General features: G+C 40.5%; 2 protein-coding genes across 2 annotated transcripts in view; both read left to right on the top strand.

The window, feature by feature from the left end:
- The first annotated feature begins 1,150 nt into the window (after positions 1 to 1,150).
- On the top strand, positions 1,151 to 18,905 carry apobb.1 (apolipoprotein Bb, tandem duplicate 1). Its single transcript, XM_061753512.1, has 29 exons — positions 1,151 to 1,308; positions 2,939 to 3,121; positions 4,137 to 4,169; positions 4,257 to 4,369; positions 5,101 to 5,246; positions 5,336 to 5,483; positions 5,601 to 5,753; positions 5,874 to 5,998; positions 6,103 to 6,188; positions 6,277 to 6,721; positions 6,807 to 6,921; positions 7,035 to 7,181; positions 7,269 to 7,480; positions 7,584 to 7,779; positions 7,862 to 8,038; positions 8,118 to 8,321; positions 8,423 to 8,590; positions 8,681 to 8,886; positions 8,987 to 9,169; positions 9,262 to 9,392; positions 9,495 to 9,705; positions 9,790 to 9,962; positions 10,247 to 10,407; positions 10,489 to 10,598; positions 10,681 to 11,054; positions 11,140 to 17,151; positions 17,242 to 17,353; positions 17,448 to 17,634; positions 17,723 to 18,905. The coding sequence occupies exons 2-29, from the start codon at positions 3,064 to 3,066 to the stop codon at positions 18,710 to 18,712; spliced, it is 11,376 nt and encodes a 3,791-aa protein (XP_061609496.1). The 5' UTR covers positions 1,151 to 1,308; positions 2,939 to 3,063; the 3' UTR covers positions 18,713 to 18,905.
- Positions 18,906 to 22,392: 3,487 nt separating this feature from the next.
- The window catches only part of LOC133468701 (apolipoprotein B-100-like), a 39,550-nt gene continuing 34,390 nt past the window's right edge, over positions 22,393 to 27,552 (top strand). The window contains 9 exon segments of the mRNA XM_061754907.1: positions 22,393 to 22,592; positions 22,796 to 22,840; positions 23,201 to 23,313; positions 23,405 to 23,550; positions 24,255 to 24,402; positions 26,266 to 26,418; positions 26,591 to 26,715; positions 26,837 to 26,922; positions 27,019 to 27,469. Coding sequence (XP_061610891.1) covers positions 22,538 to 22,592; positions 22,796 to 22,840; positions 23,201 to 23,313; positions 23,405 to 23,550; positions 24,255 to 24,402; positions 26,266 to 26,418; positions 26,591 to 26,715; positions 26,837 to 26,922; positions 27,019 to 27,469 — 1,322 coding nt within the window. The 5' untranslated portion in view covers positions 22,393 to 22,537.

The following is a 27,552-nucleotide window of genomic DNA, read 5'->3' as shown; positions in this document are numbered from 1 at the left end:
ATAGCATGCATGCCCTCCTTATAGTGTAGAGAAATATGATAAACTTTGATCTGTCTTCTTCGAATGTCAATGGCGTTTTATTGGGTTTGAAAAGTGTTATCATTCTCTACCTGATAAAGTGGCTGCAGGGGCACAAGACGATTTATGACACAGCAGATACCCTGTGCATGACTTGGTTGTGTCTGGACTTTCAACCAACTTTCGCCCCTCCGGATAGACCAATACCAGTAAACCTCCAGTGTGTCAATGGAGTGGTTTACAGTTAACAGTAATGCTTAAAAAAAAATTACAAATCTAAAATTAAATTTAATCAAATGTGTATGATCAGCATAGCATATTAAAATATGAAAGTCACTAGCAGCCCTCTAATGTATTTTAGGTGGCGGAAACCAGTTCCACCTTGGCGTGGAGGAATGAATTTTTTTAATTTAATTTAATTTATTTTGTTAGCAAATGAGATAGATAAGGCTGCACGGTGGACGACTGGTTAGAGCGTCTGCCTCACAGTTCTGAGGACCCGGGTTCAATCCCCGGGCCCGCCTGTGTGGAGTTTGCATGTTCTCCCCGTGCCTGCGTGGGTTTTCTCCGGGCACTCCGGTTTCCTCTCACATCCCAAAAACATGTATTAATTGGAGACTCTAAAATTGCCCGTAGGTGTGACTGTGACTGTGAGTGTGAATGGTTGTTTGTTTGTATGTGCCCTGTGATTGGCTGGCAACCAGTTCAGGGTGTACCCCGCCTCCTGCCCGATGACAGCTGGGATAGGCTCCAGCACGCCCGCGACTCTAGTGAGGAGAAGCGGCTCAGAAAATGGATGGATGGATGGATGAGGTAGATAAATGCAAAACCCCAGCAAATGCAGGATGGAAGAATTATAGTGCGGTGAGGAATATGACCATCAAAATCAATAGCGTGATTGGTTTCCTGATTGAATCTAAGAGACAAATTGCACACAGTGTCGCTTATCAAGTGTTCAAGGGCTGACCCCCCCCCCCCACGACCTCCTTGTCAGTCAATGCAAAAAAAAAAATGCAATGCTAACAAAACATGCTTCCACACTGCATGGGAATTTCGATCATTCACAAAATTTAACATACAACCTCGTGGTATAGGGATAGAAACATGTTTCAACCTTGAGTTAAAATGTTTATTTATGTTTGCTTGAACAGCAAACAAAGCCTTAGAGGAACCTTTGAATGTTTGCAGACCGAAGTTCATCATCCATCTGGTATTGAATTAGGGGGGACTGTTTTCATTTTGGGTTAGTGGCAGCGGAATCGGGGCAAGAAGCAGCAACACAAGAGCAAGGTAAAATGCTCTCAGTACTAATATCCCTATTATTTGATTTTTAACCTTGATACGTGACTGTGTTTAAATGTTGGGTATTGCCCATGGGTGGCGAACCTTTTTTTTTTCCTGTGAGAAAAGAAGCCCTCTAAGGGTCATAAACAAATTCATCAAAAAAAGATTTTTAAATGACTAACATAACGTACAGTAAATGCAATGTATCGACATTTTAGATATTTTTTTTATTACTAATTCAACAGTAAGAATGCTTTTTAAAAAATGTGAGAAAATGTAATAGGTATCATTCACAGAACATGTAGATAAGAGTCATTGTTTTTACACAATGTTAATGGACTATTGCGTTTGGAGCATGCTTTGATCGATGAGGCCACACAAAATGAGAACGAGTTCACTTGTATCAGTGACCTCATCCACACAGCTGGAAGCTTCTGCGATGACTAAGCAAATGTGCCAAAACTTGAGGGCTCACATTAAATGGATGTAATTCAGAGTTGAGCCACTGAGAACTAGACTGGCCTAATTCCATCTGGTTATTTTGCAGGCGAGTGATTTGAAGTTTTATGTGCAATAAAATCTGAGGTTTATATCTTGGTGTATCTTATATGGTACTGATGACTTCTTATGGATACTTGTTTTGACAAAACTTGTGGTTTGCCCAAGATATTAGCATTTTGCCAAATCGAATGATTTTGGACTTCGTCAAACGGATTTTTATATGAGATCATATTGCTTGCACTTTTACCCACAACGGAGGAACTGTCATATTCTTCAGTTTTCTAGGTGGGACCCCTGTCTGTATCATCTAGGTTGCCTGAAAAAAGAAACAGGCTAGTATTAGAGAGAAAAAAAAGTACAATGCCATAGTGCTCTCAGTCCAAACATGCCATTATTTCATGAAAGATGGTAAATAACATCAAATTATATTAGCATGCAAATGCACTGGCACCCTAAGTAAAACACTACTTACCTTTTGACTCTTCAATCTCTGCAGCTTACTTTCTGGCAAATTTTTGTGGAAGGTGAAGCCTGGTTTCATGGGGGAGGCCATCTTGTTAATGGGAGTTGGCACTCCATTGCGTTGATGAATCACGAAATGTGCTGATTTAAGAATTAACTGTATAGGCTATAACACCCAGAAAAAGGTCTACATATTTTTAAATACAGTATACTATATATGATCTTTAAGACAACATATTAGCTCTTAATGCATTTAATGAAATGAAATGAATTTCAAACATGAATGTCATGGCGTGGATTGATAGCATTTTGGAGAATAGCTTTTAATATCCACATTTCAACCAAATACTCGATGCTCTAATACAAAATCACCACTACTTGGAGCCTTTTCAATAATTTAGCACGAGATCCGTCTATGACTGGCTTCTAGTGGAATCAAGTTTGTATTACATAATTGTGCCATTTGATCAGCTTAGTCCATCTCGGTCAAGCACAAACATTGAGTTTGAAAACCAACAAAGTAACTTGAACTCATTGACTTGTCTTGATACGATCAAACATTTGAGTCAGGACCCCCTGTGTAACGATTTCAGAAAATCTGGTGTTGTAAGCCTCTGATTTGAGCAATGAGTATCCTTTTCAAACCTTTTCCCTTTGTCCCTCCACACTGCAGGGCACAGCGGACTTTGAGCGTTGCTCCCAGTATCTGCTCTATAAAAGACCCGAGAGGATTCGGACAACTCAGTCTCATCTGAGTACTCGCCAAACACCGAAGGGATTGAGCTTTATGAGCCCACCATGAGGGACTCAAAGCTCTGCCTTCTGCTGATCTTCAGCACATCGGCCTTGGCTGCTGGTGAGTACTTTCAACAGTTTTTATCCTTCTTTGGTCGTTGTTTTAAAGATATAGTATTCAATAATGTTAATTATCAAATTCGTATTATTTTGCAGGAAAAACTTAAGCTTGGTGTTGCGACTTTCCGATGATCAATGTTGGCTAATGATAATGTTTTTTGAAGCATTCTAATACGTTGGGCCTTTGGCTGACCATGTGGAGCCAGTGCATTTTTTGGGGGGCATTTTACAGATGAGAAGCTTTACTTTTAAGGACAATTCAATTTACGGCACATCACTGTTGTTTCTAAAGAAATTGCAGTTTCGTTTTTGTTTTTTTGCTGGAAAGGATTTATTCAAGTCAGTCGATTTCTTTTCTGTGATTCCATTTCAAATATATGTCATGCTTTTATAGGATTACCTGTGCTACCTTTAAGGTCTGCATTTAATTCAGGTGTTTTGGTCCCTTCTTACTTGGCAATAATAGATTCACGTTCTGATCCAAATATACTGCAGGTTGGTCAGCAACAAATAATATTACTGTAAAAAGCGCTATGGACCAAGGGCAATATTGTGCTGCTTTATTTATTGACCTTACCAAAGCTTTTGATGCTGTTGACTATGCTTTGCTGTCAGCCACAGCTTGCACCGAGACACCCACATACAGACTTCCTGACATCCACTTAGTTGATAATAACAAATTGACTTCTCTCATTATAGATGGGGACAGTGTAGAGTAGACGTTTGATCAGTGTGTCTTTATATATATATCTCGACTGTCTAATATTGTCGAATGTTTGTGAGTTTTTAGTTTGTAGCTGAAAAACAATAAAAATGTTGTTTTGTTTGTGTTTGGAGTCTGGACAGACATGCTTTTCATTGAATAGTGTTTGTAAAATAAATACATACCTTGCAGATTTTATGTTATTCTTATGCCTATGTACGAGCCACATGAAGAGAATATGCCTGAGCTATTTGAATGCAATCTTTCTTTTGACATACTGGAAATAAACAATTATTCTCTTTCTTGTTCCAAGTGGCCCAAGATGGATATCAGCCAACTTGCCTGCGTAAGTTGTCCCAGATGAATTGCTAAATAATTTATCACACAATAACAGTGAATGTCTCACCAAGGTGATACTGATGTTGTCCTTTAGTTGCCCAAAGGTACAAGACCCTGCACAAGTACGAATACCAATACGTAGCTGAATCTCTGAATGCCATCACTGGAACCTCGTCTGTCAAGAACGGACCCAGGGCAACATGCAAGGTTTGAGCGGTGCAGTCTCTTTTCAGATAATTAACTTTTTTAAAAGAACAAAAAAAATACATAAATAAATAATCACCACCATCAACCACTCGGGTAGGCTACACACTGTACCTTACTAATTTGTGCAGACGACAAGCATTTAGGACTAACAGAATTGAATTTCTGAAATATTATAAAACATTTTTAGTTTCCTAGAAGGCACAGTAAATTTGATCAAAAGAAATGTGAATGAGAGAATTTGGGTACCCCTCAGGCTGGGGAGGGTAATTTTGTTAGAAAGACACTTATTAAGGGCTAAAGTATTGACAAAAGTTTGTATACAGGCTATAGTTTTCCCCCATTATGTTGTGGTTCACTTGCCGCGGCCCAGCGCTATCATGTTGTTGTTGTTTTTTTCCCCAGATATACTTGTCTGTCACAGAAATCAAATCTATAATGCACTCGCATGTGTGGAAATAGAACCACAGTCACCGGTGCACTTTTCAGTTGTTTTTTTTTTTTAATGCCTGGATTAGAGTAAAACACAAACCACAATGGGTTTCACAGGAGCTGCAGATGACCACAGCTCAGACACTCACAAATAGGTCCGCCATAGCTTGAGCCAACCGGCCAACCTCCTCCTAACCTCCTAAAATACATTTAAAAAGTGTGTTTCAATAAGTTTAAATGTGTGTAAAGCCTGTGAGTGCGATAAAGCTACGATATAATGTTGACACGGGTCTCTGTCACAGGTTGAAATCGAAGTTCCCCAGACTTGCAGTTTCATCGTACGCACCACTGGCTGTAGCCTGAGTGAAGTGGTCGGTGTTGACTCAGATGGCAACCCCACGTTCAATGCTGCGCCCAGCTCGGATGCCTTTGCTGATGAAATGGAAAGGTACCACTACCACATATTTTGGAACATAATCAACAAATATTTAGATGTACAAAACCAAGTCCGTTAACATTTTCTCTGTTGTCTTTTAGATATCCTCTGAAGGTTGTGGTTGACGGTGTCCACGATGTGAAACTGTTCCCTGAGGAAGGTGAGACAACAACCACCCTGAACATCAAGAGGGGTATCATCTCAGCCTTGGCTGTGCCTCTGGTGGAACAGGACAAGAACACGAATATGGTACCGTAATTTCCTTTGGCAATTTCCTAAAACAACTACAGTATTCCATTTTCTCAGTCAAATTAATAATGCCTACAAATGTAAAGCAATTATGCATTTATTCCTCTTGCATTTTAGCCAACAATCCATGGTATGTGCAAGACCTATTACACGGTCAACGCTAGAGAGGACATTGCAACTGACATTAGCCTGGAAAGGGACCTGTCCACATGTGACAGATTTGTCCCAGTAAGAGATTATACCAGCCCCTTGGCACTCATCTCTGGCATGGTAAGACAAGACAGCAACAATTTAGGATTGAAAAATGCCATTCCAAATTGAAGGGAGCATAATGTAATTTTCTCAATGTCAAATTACCATGAGACAAATGATTTCATTTTTCATTTTCAGCAATACCCTCTTTCCAAGCTCATCAGAAGCTCGCAGACCTGTAACTACAAATTTGACAATGAGAAGAAACACATGACCTCTGGGTCTTGCACAGAGAAGCACATGCTGATCCCATTCTCCCACAAGTAAGTCTGAATCTACGTACCTCATGCCCCATATATTGTGTTTCAGTAATATAGCCTATTTTCTGCCTCAGTCTGGAGCCTAAAGCCGTGTTTTACAATTTTAGGGGCGAATATGGAGTTACAAATGTTGGAAAACAAGAACTAACCCTGGTGCAGGTTTCTACTTCCAACGACAGAATCTTTGACCATGGTAAAATCAGAATTTAATCTGAGATGTTTTGATTCCCATCTCCAAAGTGGGAACCATTAATTACTACAATGCTGCTGGTGTGTCACAGGTGTTAATGCCAAGGGTCTTCATATGGACACTGTTGAGCACAAGACATATTTCCAAGATAAAGATGCTTTTCTGGATCTGCTGAGCGACGTGGCCACTCTGCCTGAGACCGAGGGCGAGAGGAGGGCACACCTATTCCATCAGATCGTCACCGTGGTCCGCGGAATGAAGACCGAAACCCTGAGCAGTGCCATTCCCGAGGCTCTTGTTGTGTCCCGTGTCCTGACCTATCAAGTTCTGGCCCAGTGCGGAACTCCAGAATGCAGCAGTGCCATCATGCAGATCCTCAGGGGCTTCCAAACCTCAGCAGTTGAAGTTGATGCCACAGTGTTTGCATTGGGACTTGTTTCTAATCCTTCTTCTCTGCTGATAAACGACATGCTTGAAATGGTCAAGTACAAGCCCAGTAAGCCTATCATGTACGGCCTGAGCAATGTAGTCAAGAGGTGAGTTACGTTACCTTTATTCAAGGTATACTAATGACCGTCAAATGGGATTCAACAGCTTTGAACCTAAATGTCTTCATCACAGGTTTTACAAAAGCGAAGGAAAGCTAATCCCTGAGATTCGCTCTGTTGCTGAGTTCATGGCAGGTCATTTGGGTGACTGCACTGGTGATGAAGACAACACTTTCCTGACTTTGAGGGTACGTAATTTAACAAATGGCTAGTTCAAAGACATGACTTCTGGAAACATTATCCAAATCCTGTTTGTATTTATTCTGTACAATAAAGAGAACTTTCGTCTGTGTTGGTCTAGGTTATTGGGAACATGGCTCCCGCTGTTGTGCCTGCTAGTCCTGCACTCAGAGCTTCAGTGCTGCAGTGTGTGAACCAACAAGAAGCTTCCCTGGCAGTGCAGCAAGCTGCCATTCAGGTTTACCGGCTGACTCCCATCCCAGATGAGGCAAGTGCAAACATTTAGAGATATTAAAGAATAGTAAAAATAATTGCTTATAATGCTTGCTAATTGGATTAATTGTTTGTTTCACAGGGAAGAGAAATTCTCATTCAGGTCCTTTTGGACAGTGCCAACCCTGTGCAAAAGAGAATTGCTGCTTATCTTGTGCTTATGAAGAACCCCCTGCCAAGTGAGTTGGTGCGTTTGGCCACTGCCTTGCCTACTGAAGAAGACACCCAATTTAAGAGCTTTGTGGTGTCCCATATTACCAATATTTTGTCTTCAAGTGAGCCTAAAACCGAAGAGTAAGTGAAGTTTGCTGCATAATCATTTATTTGTTGTTATTGTCAGAGTGCCACCAAATCGAGAAAATTAGAGGTTGAACTGTATCTTTGTTTTCTTGCCAAGACTCAGACAAAAGATTCGTGACGCCCTCCAGGACAATGAGATTGGACCCATCATGAATCCCATCAAGTTCTCTCGCAACTACCGGATCGGATCTGTGGAAGGAAACATGATCTTTGAGGGCACCAGCTACCTGCCCAAGGAAGCCATGCTGGAAATGACTCTTAAGGCATTTGGTTTCGACATTGACATGATGGAGGTAAATATTTTGAGTGGTCAGAAAATAAACTGTCAAACTAAGTTTAGATCAAGTTAACTTGTGACTTGTAACACCATTACAGATTGGGATGGAGGGTAAAGGATTTGAGCCAACAGTTGATGCACTGTTTGGTGACAACGGATTCTTCCCTGACACTGCAATGAAGACGATATACTTTGTCTCGGATAACATGCACGCAGTCAGAGAGATTGTACAGCGCTTCCTTCCTGGTTCGAGGAACGCTGAGATGAAGAGACAGGTATTTGGGGTGGCTGAAAACAACTCTACTTTGGTTGTATCAAACAATTAAGTAATACTTTGTGCACATCTGTGTTTAGGTCTCTCTGAATTTTATGAGAGAAGTTGGGCAGAACCTCAACATGCTGATGAGAAAACTGGAGACCTCAAAGTCTCCAGAGGCAATGATGTATCTGAGATTATTCGGAAATGAGCTGGGATATCTGAAGTCCAGTGAAATGGGAGAAATGGCATACTCTGCTGCCTTGATGATAAAGAGCATGTTCAGGATGTTCCCCACTGACGTAAGGAAAGAAAATATAACTTGAGGAGAACAGTTTACGGCATTATTCTTTTAAATCGATTTATTTTGTATGTGATTTAAATCTGACTTGCATTTGCACAGGTCTTGATGGGACTGATGACAAAGGCTGACAACACCATCTTTGCCCACTATATCTTCATGGACAATGACTTTTTCCTGCCTACTGTCACTGGTGTACCTCTGAAAATTTCATTGTCTGGGACCTTCACCCCTGGTATCAAGGCTGGACTTAAGATTGCCCGTGACATGGTAATTATTTGCTGAATATGTTTTAATCACACCAATGATTTATAAGTCACATATTCTAATTACTGTACATCTTTTGTGTTTCTCTGACAGAGTGAAGTAGCTTTCATGCCCTCTGCTGGCATTGAGTTTGCGACCCATGTTGGAGCCTACATTCCTGAATATCTCAACTCTGGTTTGGAGATGCACTCCAACATCTTCCATGAGAGTGGCCTTCAGGCCAAGCTCTCCATGGGACGTGACCATGTTAAACTGACCATTCCTGCTCCAAAGAGCCCAACCAAGCTCATCAAAATGACGTAGGTTACAAAATAATAATAATAATAATGGTAGCTGTATGCCAAGGGTGGAAGTTAAATTTTTGTTGATTTTAACTCCTCCTTTGTATTTAAAATTTAGAAACACTCTGGTGGCAGTGAATGAACTAAAGGTTGTGACTATCACCCCAATGGGGGCAAACAAAGTCGATGTTAGTGAATGCACCCCCTTTTTTGCTGGGATGAAATACTGCACTGCTCTTCAGTACATTGATGCTTTCTCTCAAGACACAGCCCCCTACTTCCCCTTCACCGGTGACAGCAAGTGAGAAAACACACAGAACATCTGCATTTCTATGAATAAATTACTTAATAATAAAAGATTAATCCATTAAATGATATCATAAATTTTGATAGATTTGCACTGGAGCTCCATCCTACCGGTGAAGTCACTGAGTACACCGCCAGTCTTGCCTATGAGCTGCTTAAGGAGGGAGACGAGGCCAGACAAAAGGTCGACTCTGTGAAGTTTGTTCTTAGAGCAGAAGGTACGTCACACTAAAGATAATAATAATATGAGCCTCTACATCACTCAAAGTGGTTTTGAAATCCAGTGAAGTGACATTATTGGGTTGGTTGGGCAAAAACAGGTGCAGAGCCGACGGAGGCCAGAGCTATCATGAAATACAACAGAAGGAAGAACACGGTCACAGCTGATATCCAGATTCCTGACTATGATGTGGAAGCAGGATTGAGGCTAGGTGTTGTTGATGGGAATACTAGAGGCAAAGGAACACACTCCATCTCTTTGGATCTCCTGAACAAAAACATCCCTCAGCTTTCCCTGGTTGGTCGAGCCAAGTAAGAAATAAAGTGTCTCATGGAGGAACAAAGATGTCATATGTCATATTTTACTGTGGGTTCTGACTTTGGTATTTATTTCAGTCTTGAAATGATGAAGAAAGGTATGCTTCAAATTCAGCTTCTGGTCCCCACATTGAACGTTGATGCCTCAGTCACAGCTAACATAAAGCGAGAAGAAGAATTGGAATTGAAGCTGAAGAGTGAAGTGAAGGTCCTGGAGGCTGTGTCCAAACAGGAGCTTGCAATGAAATATGGTAATATATTTTTCCATATAAAGTGCACTGATTTACCATGCTTCCAGCCCTATCAATAACAACCATCAGCAATACTTATACTAATACGAATACTCAGAATTGGCTAGCTCACTGCATATTTTCTTTCTTGGGTGTTTCATATCCATTTCTGACTTTACACGGTACCTTAAAATCAGCACTGAAATTGAAATGCTAATATTAACCCAATCGTTAAGGTAAAAGTAATTAAAAAAGAAACACTTCTTCATTGCTTAAAATGTTTCCATTTGTTCTCCATTCTCAAGATGACAGCAAGGTTGCGGTTGAGTTCAAATCTGATGTCAACACTGATGTCACCTTTGGGCTATTCTCTGATGTGTTTGAGAAGTATACACAACAACTTCTTGACACACAGGTGGGACAGACTGACATGAAGGTCGCTCACATCTTCAATAAGTTTGGGGAGGTATGTGATACAACTATTATGGCTGTTTTGTTTTTATTTTCGTGAAGGTAAAACAGATTTTTATTGTTGTCTGTCTATTAGGCAGCAAACAACTACATGGAGAAGTATGGTGCTGAGATCCCTTACTTTCAGAACTTCAGAGTTCCAGATATGCCTGAGATTTCTCTGCCAGAGAGATTGTTCTTGAATACGTAAGTTTGAAATGGGCCAGATTAATTGGTTATTGGGGTTCTCATTTCACATTTATGTGTTTACCTGTTGTACTTTTAACAGTGAAACAAAGGCTGTGTACTACTTCAACAAAGAGCGCTTTACCATCGTCATCCCACTCCCTCTTGGAGGAAAATCAACTAAGGAGCTCAATTTCCCACCAGCTTTAACAACACCTCACCTGTCTCTGCCTGAGTTTGGAATGGAGATCGTCTCAATGGAGATTCCAATTCCAGAGCTTTTTGTCCCTGAGAGCCTCACTTTAACTGTTCCTCTTTTTGGCAAAACTGAAGTTTCAACACAGATGAAGAGCAACCTCTACAACATAGAGGCATCGATGGCAGCCGGCAAAGATGTTGTGGAAACTCCAAGTTACTCTGCCAAGTTTGATGTGAAAGGAACCTCACCATTTGAAATACTCGCAGTCAAGCTTGAAGGTATTTCTAAAATAAAATTACACTCATGCTGCATCATCCAAGGGTAAGGCTGTAATAACTAATTTTCTTTCTGTTTTTCATTTAGGCTCTGGAATGTTGGCCACCACTGACTCACTCAAGGCCCAGATGAAAGGCTCTTTGTCCCACAAGTTCATTGAAGCCAGTGTCAATTTTGTTGAGAATGCAACCATTACTGACAAAATTAATGTGCAATCAAGTTCCAAGATTAAAGCCACAAGCCCACTTAGCCTCATTGTTGACATCGAACACAATTCTCTGACTGGAATCAACGCTGAAAAAATCTCTATTGATAACAACTTTAAGGGAATGTTCAGGGCTGGACCCCTCTATGCCCAGACCATTTCATCTCAGACTTTCTATGTTATTCCATTCAAACCAAATGCAAAGATCGATTCCTTGGTTGAATTTGACTCAACTATTGTTCAGGCTAAAAACAGAATTACAGCAACCTTTGTTAATGGTGACTTATTGGTTGTTTCTCACACCAATGCCTTTGAAGACACCTTGACACATGTTGCTGAGCTTTCTTTCACAGACAGCAACCTGTCACTGAAGTGCCACTCAAGTGCCGCTGCGCTTGGTATGAAAATCCACAACAAGGCTGAAGCTTCTGCTGGAACCGGCAAAATTTCGCTGAGAGTGGAAACGAATGCAGACCGCTCTCAAGATCAAATCTACTCTTTGCTGACTTCCTCCCTTGATGTCAATGGTCTGACTGTAAACAGTGATGCCATCATTCGGCTTCTACAGAACACTGCCATACACAAAGCCACCCTGAGATTGGACAAGGACGGTTTGATCACAAGTGGAACAAACACTCTTCAGAGTCCACTGTCTCTGGAAAACACCTTTAATGCTGGGCTGGACACTACAAGAGCAACTCTGTCCATTAACAACAAGGCCGCAATGCTCGACCTCAAGTTTGATAATGGCAATGATCTGACCATAACACTTTCTAGCTTTAACTTGAACTCTAAGGCTAAAGTCCAGTACAGTGACTATGCCTCTTATAAACATGATGTTTCCATTGACTTGACACCCTATGCAGCATCGGCCAAGGTCAACAACAACCTGAAGCTTCTTCCTGCCAACATTATTAATGAGGCTCAGTTGCACGCAGGTTTTTATAAGATGGACCTGACTGGAAGCCTGAAAGCCACCTATGATGAGGCAGAGATCAAGCACCTCTATCAGGTTAACTATGCTGACATGACTGCCAACGCAAAGTGCAGCACAACTGGAAATCTTTTTGGAACCCACATGAGCCATAACTCAGAGCTTGAAATTATTGGTCTTGCTGCCAAGTTCACCAATGATGCTCGCTTTAACTCACAGGTCATGCGCTTTGACCATACCCTCCGTTCCAGCATTGTTCCTTTTGACTTCAACCTTGATGCCATCTTCAACGCTGATGGAGACTTATCGTTGTATGGAAAGCACAGTGCACAGCTCTATGGCAAGTTCCTCCTGCGAGCACAACCCTTGGCTTTTGCTAGCTCACATGAATGCCGAGCCTCAGTCAGCCAGGCACTAGACAACGGAATTTCCCTGGAGACCACTTTTGACAATAAGATGGACGCTGTTCTTTCCCCTAATGAACAGAAGACCAGTGTTAGTCTGAAGTCTAAAATGAATAATCATGCCTTTAATCAAGACATGAGTCTTTACAACACTGCTGAGGGAACTGGCATGGGCATTTCTGCTACTCTACTTACAAACATCATCAACACCGAATCCACAGACAACCAGGAATTTGGTCTCTCGGGTTTCCTCAAGTATGACAAGAACACAAACTGTCACATCATTCAGTTCCCTCTGATAGAAAATGTGCCTTTCTTCTTGGAAAGCATCAAGGATGCTATTGTCCGTGTTGCAGAAATTGTTCAGGACTGCATCAGCAATGAGGAAATCAGGGCGAAACTTGAGGCACTTCCTCAGCATGTAGGTGAGTTTGTTACTCAATTTAACATTGAAGGCAAAGTCATTCAGTTGAAGGACTACTTCAGTGAACTTACGCCAAAGATTCTGATTTCCATGGATGACGTAGATACTGCATTAAGAATCCAGAGGGTTATTTTTGACAAAATGATCACTGATGTCACTTTTTACATTCAAAGCTATGTTGCCATGATGGAGCAGATTATTGTTGATGGAAAAATGTTTGAAACCATCGCGTCAAGGATTCAGGAACTGGTAAATACTATTAATTATGAGTATGACATTAAGGGAATGGTTCTGTATGTTATCGATACAGTGAAGATGACGATCCAGCAGATTGACTTGGAACAATTGCAAGGCACCAGTGTGGCATTCCTGCGTAATATTGACAATAAATACCAAATCATGGCTATTCTGAATGATTGCCTGAATATCATGAAACGCACAATTGAAAATTTTGATATTGTCGACTTTGTTGCTGAACTAAAGGAGTTTATTACAGACATCAACATCAGTGGTTCCATCAAGGATCTAATGAGTCAGATTCCGACTCAGCTAGCCAATGAGATAACAGAGTTTATCAAGAAATTGATCCAGGATCTCAACATCTTTGAAAAAATCAACACAGTCTTTGGCCAGCTAAGGGAGTGCGTTGTAAAGTTTGAAGCTGACAAAAAGGTCCAAGCCATCTTGGAAAAACTGGTGGAGGTCATCAAGCAGTTTAGAATTGAGGAAACCCTCAACACAGTTGCCAGGATGGTGAGGGATGCAGACATCCCTAATAAATTCCAGCTGGTCTTCCAGGTAGTTATTGACTACATGAAATCCACTGAAGTTAAGGATATGATTCAGCACCTGAAGTCCTTCGTTGAGTCTATCGCGCAGAAGATGACATCATTGGATTATAATGGGTTTGTGGATTATGTGAATGAATTCATTGCTGCTTGCACTACTTACATTAATGATCTCATCAGGGCTCTTGAAATTCCCCAGAAACTTGAAGCAGCAAAAGATTTCTCCAATGTTGTCTTGACCTCTGCTAAAGGCTTTATGGGTCGTCTGAGGGAAATCAGAGTTGCAGAAATTATTACATCTGTAAATGAATTGATGGACCAGGCTATGTTTAGAGAAATCAAGAGATTGTTCGAATATATAAAAGAGGAAGTTACAAATATTGACATTAAAGGTGAGCTTGCCTCATACCTGAAGTTAGTGAGCAAGTACTACAGGAAAGTCCTGGCAATTGTCACTCGTACATGTGATAGTGTGATTGAGGAAATCAGGGCAGTGTTCCCTGAGCAAAAGATCATCAGTGAGATTCAGCAAATCTTTGACGCACTACTAAGTAAATTGAAGAAATATGAGCTGAATATTCCATCTTTCACTGTTCCGCTCACTGACCTGGTGGTACCTTCCATGAAGTTCAACATGGATAAACTTCAGCTGGTTGAAATCCCCACACACCTGGATATCCCTGAGTTCACAATTCTGGGCTTCCATACTATCAAAGCCACCACCATTTCATTTGATGACATCAAGGAGAGAATCATCCAAATTATTGATTTCATCTTGAATTTTCATTTCAAGATGATTGACATTGATACTTTCTTTGGAGACCTTACAATGAACTACCTCCCTTCCATGCCTGAGATCAACTTCTCAGATATCTCTCTTTCTGAGATATCATTCCCTACTATCCCTCACTTCCCTGTGGAGAAGCTTGTTAAGTCTCTTTCGATTCCTGAGATGAAACTTCCAACAATGCCATGTGATATTGTGGTCCCTTGCTTTGGCAAACTCTATGGTGAGATCCGATTTAATACTCCTATCTACACTGTCAAGACATCTGCTGAGCTCCAAAACTCCACCGAGACAGTAATGACACCCCAATTCAAAGGCATCATTACTTCCCAAGGCACATCTACCAGCTTTGAAATCCTTAATTACAAATTCGACTCAACTGCTCAAATTGCACTTCCCAAAATGAGCCGTGTTGTGCTCGCAGAGACCCTCAAGATCAACCATCTTGCGCTTGTTGTTGATCACCAAGCCTCTCTATCTCTCTATGGTCTCTCTGGCCAGGCCCAAGCAAAGACTGCAGTGAAAGTTAATACACCAACTTACAATGCTGATGTTACGAACCTTGCTTTTATTGCCATGGAAGAGGGAATGGCTGCTTCTCTTGAAACAAACTACAAACATCTTGTAGACCTTCCAATCATTAATGTCAAAAATGATGCCACCATGAACCAGAAGGCAATCCTCCGTCAAGATGGCTACACCCTCACTTTGACTGTTGACAATGTTGGCAAGTCTGTTGCTCAAGAAGGGAACCACATCAGCAACCTGTATTTGTCACTCAGTCCAAGCCTTGTCACACTGACTTTCTCTGGTAACACAGACTCAAAACCATTGACAATGAAACAGCAAGTAACTGCTGAAGCAAGCCCTTTGCTCTACAAGTTTAATGTCATTAACGAGATGAAGGCCTCCATGATTAAGAACAGTGTGGTTTCCGCCTCTGGACATCTCAACCTTAGTAACATGAAGGCTGAACTTAAAGTAAACCATAACACAGACTTCACTGGTGTGGTTAGAGGACTTCTCTCCAATGGAATTAACATTGTTGCCTATCCCTATGAGTTTTTCGCTGACTTCCAAAACAAAGTAAATTGCAGGGTTTCAGTCTTTGGAGCACCAACTGCTAAGATTGATTTGCAGAACGATTATTCCGCCACTCTGACCCCCAACAACCAGAAGATGAACACAATTTATACTGCTCGTCTTAATCAGGGTGTAATGACCTACAACTTCACTGTTGACAACAACAAAAATGAAGCTGGTGCCTTTATTGCAATGGATGGTAATGCCAATCTTGACTTCCTGACTAACCCCATCAGCATTCCTGTTATTGAATTCCCTTTTGTTGACATCCGTACCCCAGCAATAAGTGATGTGAACTTGTATGAGCTGACAGGACTGAAGCACCTTATGATTTCTACTGAACAAAATGTCAATCTAGGTGCTAAGATTGTTTATCAGAAAAAGCAGGCTGCTCCCATCGCTGTTATAATGAGCTTGATCGAGATCCCCCCTGTGGGTGACCTGATTACAGAGCTGTCCTTTAAATCTGCTGTCATCAATGTGAATGTCAATACTGGACTGTCTGCAGCAGATGATATTGTATTCCGTCTGGGAGCTACCACTGCCTCTGTGTTTGAGGGCTTGAAAGCCAAACTTGATGGCACCACCAGCCTGACCACCAAGAGAGGAATCAAGTTGGCCAATTCCTTGTCCCTAGAAAATCGTCACATTGACGGAACTCATGACAGCACCTTCAGTATGAGTACTGAGACCCTGGAAGCTGCTACTTCAGTGGCTTCTGCTGCACGAATTTCTCTGCCTATAGTGAGCTTGGAATTGAACCAGCATCTGGTCGCAAACACCAAAGCCAAGGCTCACTCTACCATGAACATTAAGGGTGATTTCAACATCCCTGTGGTCAAGGCTGTTGGAAAAGCAAACAGTGAATTCAGCCTGAAGCTGGAGGGAAGCAGTGAAGACATTTCCATTGAAGCATTCACTAAGGCAAACATGGATGGCACAGTGCTTGATGACTATATAATACTAGGAGTCTTGGATAGTGACGTTAACCTGTTCTTGAATAATGGCCTACGCTCCACCTCCAAGGTCATTGCTGATGTCAAGCTTAACCGCGGCACCACTAAAGTAATCAACTTTGATTTGATTGACAGTCTGTCTGTCCAAGCCTCCCTAAATCACGTTTATGCCACGCTTAAGCATACAAGTAACAACGAGCTCAACCTGTTCAGTTTCAACACGAATGGGAAGCATTTTGCCCAGACTACCATTGATCTTGCACCAGTCTCATCCTTGACTGCTGATATCGAGATTAATCTGTCACAGCCAAGCAGCCTGGGTGATTTCACCATCTTTGAAAAAACTGTGACCGATGTTACATTTGCCAAGCAGAAGATATCCACCAATGGCAACGTTGCAACCCCACTGTACACCTCAAATTTTGACATACTACTGGAGGGAAACACTCCTGTTTTCAAAGGCACATTTAAATCCTCTGCCACTTCCGCTTTTGTCTTCTTGGATTATGACATAGATGGTGAGTTGATGATATTCCCTTAATATAATTATTTGCGTTCTGTTGCAATATTTTCAACTACTGAATTACACAAAACCTTTTGCCCAATAGCTTCTTCAACAGTAAGCTTTGAGAATGCAGCTTTGAACATGATTAACAAGCTCGCCCTGACACATGCCGACCTCAGCATGGATGCTAACCATGTCATTGACCAAGGAACAAGGTAAGATTATCTTTGTTTCAATATTTGTTGTATATTTGGTTTCTCATTCAATCACAGGACAAGAGTTCCTTTCAAGATGTATTCTCTATTTCAGTGTTTCTCGCCAGACCCTCAATGTGGACATCACCAGTCCAACTTTCACTGATGTCAACCTTCGCTATGCTGCTCGCAGAGATGGTCTTAGTGCCTCACTATCTGCTCCATCTGCTGGCTTTCTGGGCTTGCAGTTAAATGGCAGGGTCCCATCTCAGATGAGTGCAAGGTTCTACGGTCGTTATCCTGTGAGTTGAGTACCCTGACACTTTTGCAAATTTAATTGATTTTACTCAGTATTGCTTCAGAGTTATTTTTTTGCATTCCTTTTGGCAGTCTGCTCCAGAGGCTGATGTTGATATCTTGGTCATTAAATCATCTTCCAAGGATGCAAAGAGGATGAACCTCCAAATTGTCTACAACATTGAGACACCCAAACTGATGCTCTCTGAACTGAAGCTGCGACTCCCTTCCGTCATTTCTGCCTTCACAGAGTTTCTTCACAAGTATCAGATCATGAGCAACATGAAGAAGTTGAAGAATGTCGTTGTCAACCGTATCAGCGATGTCTATAATACCGTCATCAACTGTGATGTCCAGATGAGCCAGCTGTCAATCTTCTTTCGAAACACCATTGTCCATTGCCAACAAAACATCCATGTTGTCTTGGACACTATCGTCAACCTACTGAGAGAGATCAAGTTCAAACTCCCAGGGTCTGAGGAAATGACCACACTTCCTGAGGTCCTGAAGATGATGACCAGCAGCATAGCTACTACTCTGGACAAAACTATCCAGGTTATTTATCAGAACACAGAGGTCTACTATAACTTATTTGTGGAGAAAATCAGCAGCGTGAAAGTCACCTTGCCAGTTGGTGATGCAGTTACTGTCGGCCAGATCTTTGAAAATGTAAAAACATATGTCAAGGATGGCATCAGTGGACTAGTGTACTTTGTGAAAAATATAGAGAGTTTAGACACAGTGCTGGTGAGAATTAGTGAGACCCTGACAGCTATTGTTGACAAATCTCAGCAGTTTTTTGACTCAATTAACTCTGACTATTTAGATGAAGTGTTCCTCCAAATCAATGAGCTCTATTGCAGTATTGTGAGAGTCATAAAGGTTGTTGTTGACAAGATCTCCGCCCTTGATATGGAGCAGTTCAACAATGCATATAATTCCGTTATGGAGAAGTTCATTAAGGTAGTCGATCAAGTCAACACCACTGTTTTTGAGCAAATTACACAAGCTTCACAGTATGCTGATGTGAAAGTCAGTAATGGAAGGCTTGAGATTGACCTCCCCTTTACTTTCCAACAATGAAGAACCAACAGAGGTCTGAATCAGCATGAAACACTCCCACCTGTTTGGAAGGAGTATTGCCGGTTAGATTGCTAGCATATTTATAACATCCAATGAATAACAGTTTTAAATGAGTTTGTTTAAACTGTTAAACATGTAACATTTCACATACTCATGCAAAGAATGACACGTCAATAAAGTATATTAAAATTAACCATCAATGTCCAATGTTTTGTCCACATTGCATATGAAACAAAACCATTAAAATGGTTTTATATTATAATATTATTGTGCAAAATGTGCAGTTCCACATCTCATTCTTAAAACTAATAAACTTCTTGCACCTTCTTACTACACATCAGCTGCACGAATCAACCAGTTTCCTAAAATGCCCAGCTTCATGAAACTTTTTTTAAACAACCACTCCAAAGCAACATTAGTTAGACTTCTATTCTAATAAGGTTCAATCTGCATTTAGATTATAATTGATCATTTTGTTTGATCCCCTGCTGAATTTGTAATTTCTGTTTACAAAGAAATTAAACAATTTTATGATTGCTTATTGATTACGGTCATAAACAGAATATCAGTCAAAATGTAATGATGCAAATGGAGGTGGAAGACGTGAAATGATTGCAATTACCCTCGGTTTGCGGCTCTGTGCAAGAGTCTCTTGTGGAGAGATGATGATTGTGAGAAAGGTAAGGGAGCAGACTCAAAGTAAACAGCAGGATCTTATTTATGATCTGAAGACATTTGGGACATCAGTCACCAAGAAAACAGTTGGAACGTCGAAATACGCCGCAACGGACTGACAGGACAGGCCGACCTTATGTTCTTCAATCAACATCCAAATGACCCAAAATCTCGCTAGTTATTTACAGTACAGGCTAAATCAACTATCCCCAAATAGGGCACCACACACTTAAAACTGATTACATTTAAATTCAATTAAATGATGACTAATTCATTAATTATAATAAATACACATACATGAATAAATTACATTTTAATAGTCTTATGAATCTTTTTCAACTTGGAAAGATTTTGCCCCTATAAAGAACCCCTGCTGTAAGGAATACGAGTATGAGTTCAAACTTGATTCTTGATCAACCGTAGTATTTTTTTTCTTCTTTGCTATCTTTACCTGCATTCATGTAGCTTTTAATGAACGCTATTGACTGTTAGTCCTTTTGCATATACTGTACAGTAAGGTTGTTTTTATTTACTGTGATGCAACACAAGACTTGTCATCCTCTGTCAGATTAGGTTATCTTGAGTGCAACTCTCTCCCAATCATGCTCAGACAGCCTTTACTGGCTTTTCTAAGTAGGGGAGAGGTGAGTCAACAGTGTACGGATTGACAGGTTATGTTCCTTTTTGCTCTAGGGAACAAACCCTCACTCACACATATGCTAAATCTTCATTGGTCTTAACATTTAGTACACCTTTGCAATATAACACAACCCTCTGCTGTGATATACAGTAGAACCAAGAGGAAAACAAATGATCCATTTTGATGAGACTGTGAGGAATTCATTTAACAATATCGCCCAGAGACAGCTGGGATAGGGTCCAGCACACCCGTGACCCTAGTGAGGATAAGCGGTATGGAAAATGGATGGCTGGATGGAGATATTTATTATTGTGATTATAGTTTGCGGTGGTGTATAACCTAATAAGAGATTTAACAAAAAAGACGTTACAAAATATTCTCAGAATGATGCATAGCAGAACTACAACAATAATGATGCACATATTGTTAAAATAATGAATAAATTAATAATTTGTTGACAGTGTCAATCAATTCCAAACAGAACAATTTACATGGTAGCAGAAGGTGTTGATAACATCACAAAACTTGTGACATGACCGGGAAAAGAATTTAAGCGATTCTGTTCAGGAATTTCGTGCACTTTGTTTTTTGTTCGTTTGTCTTTGTTGTTGCCTGCGCAGACGATACATTGTAAATATTATTAACAGAAAAAAGCTCATAGGTGGTGTCATTATTCTGATGTAATTGTGGGCCTTTACTATTCTTTGTTTTGATTAAAAAGATAACTGATAAAGATAACTGTAACACGCGAGTGAGGATAAGCGGTACAGTGAATGGTATCGATGGATGGTATAATCCTCATGCTTACATGAGGATTTGATGACAAAATCCCTCCCACCAAACCCTACAGATAGTGGGCCCACCAATTCAAAACATAAATATGACTGAAGAGAACTGTTATTAAAAAAAAATATATTTATTATTATACTGCATGCACGTGCCTCTCAATACATTTTAATGTTGTATAAACGTTTGTTTCGGTATTTCCATTCAAAGTGACTCATACAGAATTTTCCATCCATCCATCCATTTTCTGAGCCGCTTCTCCTCACAAGGGTCGCGGGTGTGTAGGCGCCTATCCCAGCTATCTCCGGGCGAGAGGCGGGGTACCCCCTGAACTGGTCGGCAACCAATTGCAGGGCACACATAAACAAACAACCATTCGCACTCACATTCACACCTACGGGCAATTTAGAGTCTTCAATCAACCTACCATGCATGTTTTTGAGATGTGGGAGGTGACCGGAGTGCCCGGAGAAAACCCACGCAGACACGGGGAGAACATGCAAACGCCACACAGGCGGGGCCGGGGATTGAACCCGGGTCCTCAGAACTGTGAGGCAGATGTGCTAACCAGTCGTTACACCGTGCCGCCCATACAGAATTAATAAAACATAATTCCAATTCCTAACTTAATGTCTATTTTTTAAATAATTTTTATTGTTTCTTATTTTAAATTCTAATTTCTTGCCATTTTTATTTTGGGTTTTCATTAGCAGTAAGCTATGATCAAAATTATATAAAAGAAGTAAAATCATGAAACATTTTACTCTGTGTTGTTAATCCATGACTTTCAATTTATTTAATTGAAATACAGAAATAAATGTGTTCATATTTTTATTGCTTGATAGAGATGCACCTCTAATCGTTCAATCATATTGTTTTCATAAATTTAGTTTGGCCTCAGGAGGATCTGAAGAACTGACAAAAAAGTGTTGCCCATCCATGAAATGATATGCCTTAAAAATATATACAGTATATAGAAATATTTATTAGTTATTCTATGTTGCAGAAATAAGAGTAGATCACGTCTAAAAGCTGATGTAATAGTATCATAACAAAGTAGAGAGAGGGGATACGTTTTTACTTCTTCCTACTCCTTTTCGAATATGTACAATTTAGCTTGATTTATTTATTTATCACCCATGTTCAAAATAAAGTATTCAATGCAATTCAAATTTCAAAAAATTATAACTTAATATATTATGTTGTCATACACTCACTAACATAAGCGGCGGGTGAGTCATTTCTTTCTCAGTCAATATGATTTATATCGTTAAGCCAAAAGTGCAAAGGTTTTCTGTTTTAAAGGTTCTAGATGTGACTCATTAGTGAATAACTCTTGTTTCCTGACATGTCAATCCATTTTAAGAAGCTATAGAACTATCACAATAATTTGAGGGGGGAAAAAACTTGCTACTTTATTTCAGTGACCTTTTATAAGTGTGAAAAATCTCCTAAAATACCAAATCAGAATATTCGGCATTATCACAGCAAACACCCCCACCCAGTGCTGACATCATGCCTTAGTTTGTGAAATATTTTACCTTTGGCCTGCCACAAGGACTGCTCAGACTTTGGAACAAGGGCAACACATTTGCAAGTCCCGCTAATCACGTCCAGTAAGACGGCAGAACTATAAAAGCCATCATATCAAACCATAAGGATTAGTCTTCACTGAAGGAGGGGGACTCTTTTTACCACAAGGATTTCCAGGTGCTGAGCCCAATATGGGACGTAGCAGGATCTACCTTCTGCTATTGCTGGGCACATGCACCCTAGCCCGTAAGTACTATTAACTATGAAAACATTTTAATGCAAAGAAAGACAAGAGTATACATTTTTGGAATACAGACTCTTCATTATTCTTGACATACTGTATGTTCTATATATATACTAGCATATTTATTTATTGTGCAGATTGTATTGTCATTCTCCACTGAGTAAATCCCAAATTATTATTATTATTATTTTGCTATTCTTTCCAGAGCAAGATGTAGGAAGTGTGGCTGAACAATCTCCAACATGCTTATGTAAGTTTCCCATTTATTCTCAATAATTTCCTCTGTTTTTAGAAATGATAGTAAGGCACATGCTTTGTGAACGCATTGAATTCTGTGTCAACCCCACGCCAAAACTAGGGCTAAGTGTTGTTTGACTGACACAGTTAAGGTTATAGATTGGGGACAATGTGTTTGTTTTTTAGGCTGCAGTGTTCAGTGCATCATACTGAGAGCTCTTTCTGATATTTCCAAATTCTTATACTCACCTCTCACTGTGATGTAGGAAAAATGTTGATACAGACCTTGTATCGGATCTCATGCGTTGCTGTGATTTAGTGCACAAAAACTCAATGTGGCTCAAGTCTAACTGATGTTTACAACACATTTCAGTGGCTAAAAGGTTCAGGAACTTCAGGCGCTTTGTGTACGACTATGAGGCTGAGACCTTCAATGGCGTTCCCGGAGCCAATGTCAACAAGAGCGGCCCCAAAGTCTCCTGTCAAGTGCGTCTCGTGACCTGAACCGATCGTCCTTACCCAGTCCTGACTGTCAGGAACGCAAAGCCTTACTAAACAGTTGTTCATCTACTGCCAGGTTGAGCTTGAAGTGCCACAGACCTGCAGCTTCATCCTGCGCACCACAGAATGCTCTCTGAGCGAGATCTTTGCTGTGGATGATGACGGGAAGGCACTGTATCACCCCGCTGCTGGAGCTCAGGCTTTCAAAGCCGCCATGGCCAAGTAAGTCTATTTGCCTGTCTTTAAAACTAACTTTTAAAAACAGAGGCTATTTTATCCAGGTAGCACACGAAATTACAGCAACTTAATTACATTGGCTTGTAGTTATTTTTAGAATTGATTTTTAAACTTTACAGGTAACTTTTAAAGTACGTATGGGTCTGACTCTGAGCTGCATAACAAAATTTGTAATCCCTTATGAGCTCGCCAGCAGCCTGAGATCCTCAAATGATGGAATTCTGGTTGTTCCAAACCTGAGGCTTAAAACTAAAGGTGATAGAGCATCCTCCATCAGGGCACCTTGGCTTTGGAAAAACACGCCCCAGGAGATAACACATGCAAAATTGGTGACATTTTTCAAATCACTTCTTAAAACTCACTTTTACAGAATCTCACTGTTATGAGATGTCATCTTCTACCTCTTTATTTTATTTTTTTTACAAACCTACATCGTGACTTCTGGTCTACATTCCTCAATCTATTTTAAATGATAGCTTGTACGATAGTTGTTATATATATACGATTGTTTGGGTATTTATGCATGTTATTTTGTCTAATTCGGTTTTATGAACCATATGCTTTTCTGTTCTGTCAGAGCACTTTATAAACATTCTTTTAAAGAATAAATGTATTATTATTATTATTAATGTGTATATAAGAAGAAAAGTAGAATCAGGTCGTAAGTGACGATTCGTCCATATCATCAGGAACCCACTGAAGGTCACAGTTGAGCGGCACACTGAGGTGAAACTCTTCCCCGAGGAGGATGAGCCAGTCAACATCTTGAACATCAAGAGAGGAATTGTGTCGTCCCTCCTTGTTCCCGTCATGGAAGAAGAGAGGAACAATGAAATGGTGAGAGAGCCTGTTTGTGGCTGAGTGGTCTTTTTTTTTTTTTTTTTTTTTTTAAATCAATCAAAGCAGAGTTTGTTTCTGTTTGTGGTGAAGAGTCATGCAATGGTAAACACGTTGCACAATGACTAGATAATCTTGAACAGTCATAGCTGATATATGCACATGGTCCACTTTGTGTTCCCACATCACCAAGCCGGTCAAAGTCCTAGATAACTTTATCTCGCCCATGGCATCACCTACTCATATAATTGGCTTTAATCTGGCATATTGATTTGACAATCTGATTCAACTAGATTGCTGCAAAACAGAAAACATGTTTACCCTTTCAGATATTAAAACTAACTTTGGATTGGCTTCCATTGTATAGTCCATGTAATATTTTGAATCACACAGACAACAAAAATTAGTCACCAAATAGCTGGTACAGCAAACGTAGGTCAACACAATTCCAAACTGAATCACGACGAAGGAGCAATGAAAGGGGAAAAACTAAATATATAACTCTTTTGTAAATATGGGCCTGCTCCAGAGCAAACACTGCTGAAACTAACTAGCCCATCTTAATATCTTAACTAATATCTTATTCTTTCGTACTTCTGCCGTTTTGTTTTGGCATTTTTTTTCCCAGACAAAATGCGGTCCACACTGTTTAACGTGAGGTATGAAAATATGTGTCTCATCCACACTAGTATCGGAACTTCTTTTTTTTTTTTTATTCTGTTACCATTGCAATGCAATTCCCCAAAAACTGTACTGTACTGCCGTACAAAATGAGGAATGATGCTCTGCCATATGGTAACCAACAGACGCATTTTTCCACCTCATTTTCTTGACACGCTTCTGATCTTTATCTTGCCGTCACTCTTTTTTTTTTCTTAAAATGTAAACTTGTGCTTCTGTGTCGATTGAAAGAGGCAGAGCAAATTCAGCAAAAATCGCTGTTTTATAAGAGTGGGATGGAATTTACTGGATTTTAGAGTGTGAGCCAGCAGAAAACCCTATCACAAATTCTCAAATGAACTCATCACCCTAGCCACACAATTATCTCCTGTAGCCTGAAATTTGGTGATTTTGTACACCAAAAGAAAACAACTAAAAAACCCACTAAAAATCCCTTAATTTCACTTTCAGCAAGGAAAATTCACGACAGCACTTTGTTCCAGGTTCATATTTTCAGCGAACTGCCTAGAAAATGGCAAGTTATACTGTCACTGAGCCATACAGTTGCCATCTGTCACATGACACAGCCCCCCCCCCCCCCCCCCCTCCCCAACTGACTTATTATTCAGACTCAGGCTTTGCAATGTATTATCCATTAAGCATAAACTAAATACCTTATAACTTAGCGCATTCTGTACTCAGGTTGCTATCTTGCTACATGTTAGCATAACAAACTTAGCGTGTTAGCATTGTATAAATTCTCATTAGAAATAGTATGCAAGCACAGGGGAAAATGCAAAATCCTTATCCATGTGCCTCAGCTCTTTCTCCACTGAGAGTGTTATCTTGCTAAATATTCTAATAACAACTGTTAGCATGTTAGTATTGGAGCTACAGTATTGTCTTTCACAAAAATACCTGACAACAGACCACCAAGTTAAATCCAAGGTACTATCTTGCTGTTCGTTAGCATAACAACTATTAGCATTTCCTTTTTTCGTAGACTGTTACATTTACCAGTACAGGTATATGAAAATACTGATATTCACGCACGACCTGATTTTCTCCATATTTATTAGTAGAGCATTATTAAAAACAAAACTCAACGAACAGAAAGAAACAGAAAGACCATCTGATATAAAGCTGTGTGGACGCCACTGACAGATTCCAGTCCCCTAGTCCTAAATATGAATGACTTTCCAGCCCACCGTGTACGGTGTCTGCGCCACCGACTTCACAGTCAACGCCAGAGGAGACATTGCTACCGACGTAACTATCAGCAGGGATCTTTCCAGATGTGACAGCTTCAGCGCTCACAAACAGGCCACCAGTCCCCTGGCTCTCATCTCAGGAATGGTAAAGGCCTCAAGCTACCTTCCTTATCACTTACTAAAGCCACAACTGTGTCTCATTCCCTCAAAACTGCATTTACTGTACTTAGTAAAAGCATTTTGACTCAACCACTCGGGTTAATGGAACATATTACAGTACTGCATCTGAATGTTTGCTCATGTCTCTCCACTTTCAGCACTATCCTTTGTCCAAGCTGATTAGCAGCCACCAGACTTGCAACTACAAGTTTGACAACCAGAAGAAACACATGACCAGTGGAACCTGCACAGAGAGGCATATCTTCCTGCCCCTCTCCCACAAGTGAGTGAACAAAATAATCATAGGCAAAAGTTACATAAAAAAAAACTCATATTGTCACTTTGAATCTTACTACTGCTTTCTCCATTGTTATTCATTTGCTGTAACTGTGTGCCCGACATAGGAACGAGTACGGAATTTCCACTCTGGTGAAGCAGACTGTGACTCTGAGAGAGACCGCCAAGATTAATGACAGAGTCTTTGATCATAGTGAGTGTTATTGCTTTTAGAATTTGCTTGAATCTATCCAATAATGTTCATTTCTGGATGCAGTGTAATGGTTTGTGGCAATTTTTGTTTTAACAGATGAGGCCCTCCCCCGTTTCTTGCCAATTGAACCTGTTGATGACAAGTCCCCTGTGCAAACTCAAGATGCTGCCATTACCACAATGGAGCAGCTGAAGACCCTGTCCCAGACCAGTCATGGGGAGCAGCGTGCCTCCCTCTTCCACAAACTGGTGTCTGAGCTGCGTGGCCTGAAGGCTGACGTCCTGCAGGCTGCTGCAATTGAGATGATTGATATGTCGGACTCCCTGACCATGCAAGCTCTGGTACAGTGCGGTACACCAGAGTGCACCAGCGCCATGCTGAGGGTTCTCGGGACCTTTGACAAGTCTGCTGTTGAAGTCGATGCGGCAGTTTACGCCCTGGCACTGCTGCCTAACCCTTCACGCCTAATGGTCAAGGATATGCTGGCCATGGCTCAGAACAGGAAGAGCAAGCCCATCATGTATGCCTTGAGTAATGTAGTCAGGAGGTAAGTAAACATCAGTCGTGATGCCAGTTATGTTGTAGAAGTGGGTGATTTCTCGTGTAAAGAATGTAATATCAAACTTTGTC

The sequence above is a fragment of the Phyllopteryx taeniolatus genome, chromosome 18 (assembly GCF_024500385.1).
Source record: "Phyllopteryx taeniolatus isolate TA_2022b chromosome 18, UOR_Ptae_1.2, whole genome shotgun sequence".
Lineage (NCBI taxonomy): Eukaryota > Metazoa > Chordata > Actinopteri > Syngnathiformes > Syngnathidae > Phyllopteryx > Phyllopteryx taeniolatus.
The sequence above is the reverse complement of the archived record's forward strand: the minus strand, read 5'-3'. Positions and strand labels throughout refer to the sequence as shown.

Coding starts and splice junctions, on each gene's coding strand:
- apobb.1 (XM_061753512.1), top strand. CDS start 3,064: ATGAGGGACTCAAAGCTCTGCCTTCTGCTGATCTTCAGCACATCGGCC. Junction 5,484..5,600: donor AGGACAAGAACACGAATATG/GTACCGTAATTT, acceptor CTTGCATTTTAG/CCAACAATCCATGGTATGTG. Junction 17,635..17,722: donor GGTTCTACGGTCGTTATCCT/GTGAGTTGAGTA, acceptor TCCTTTTGGCAG/TCTGCTCCAGAGGCTGATGT.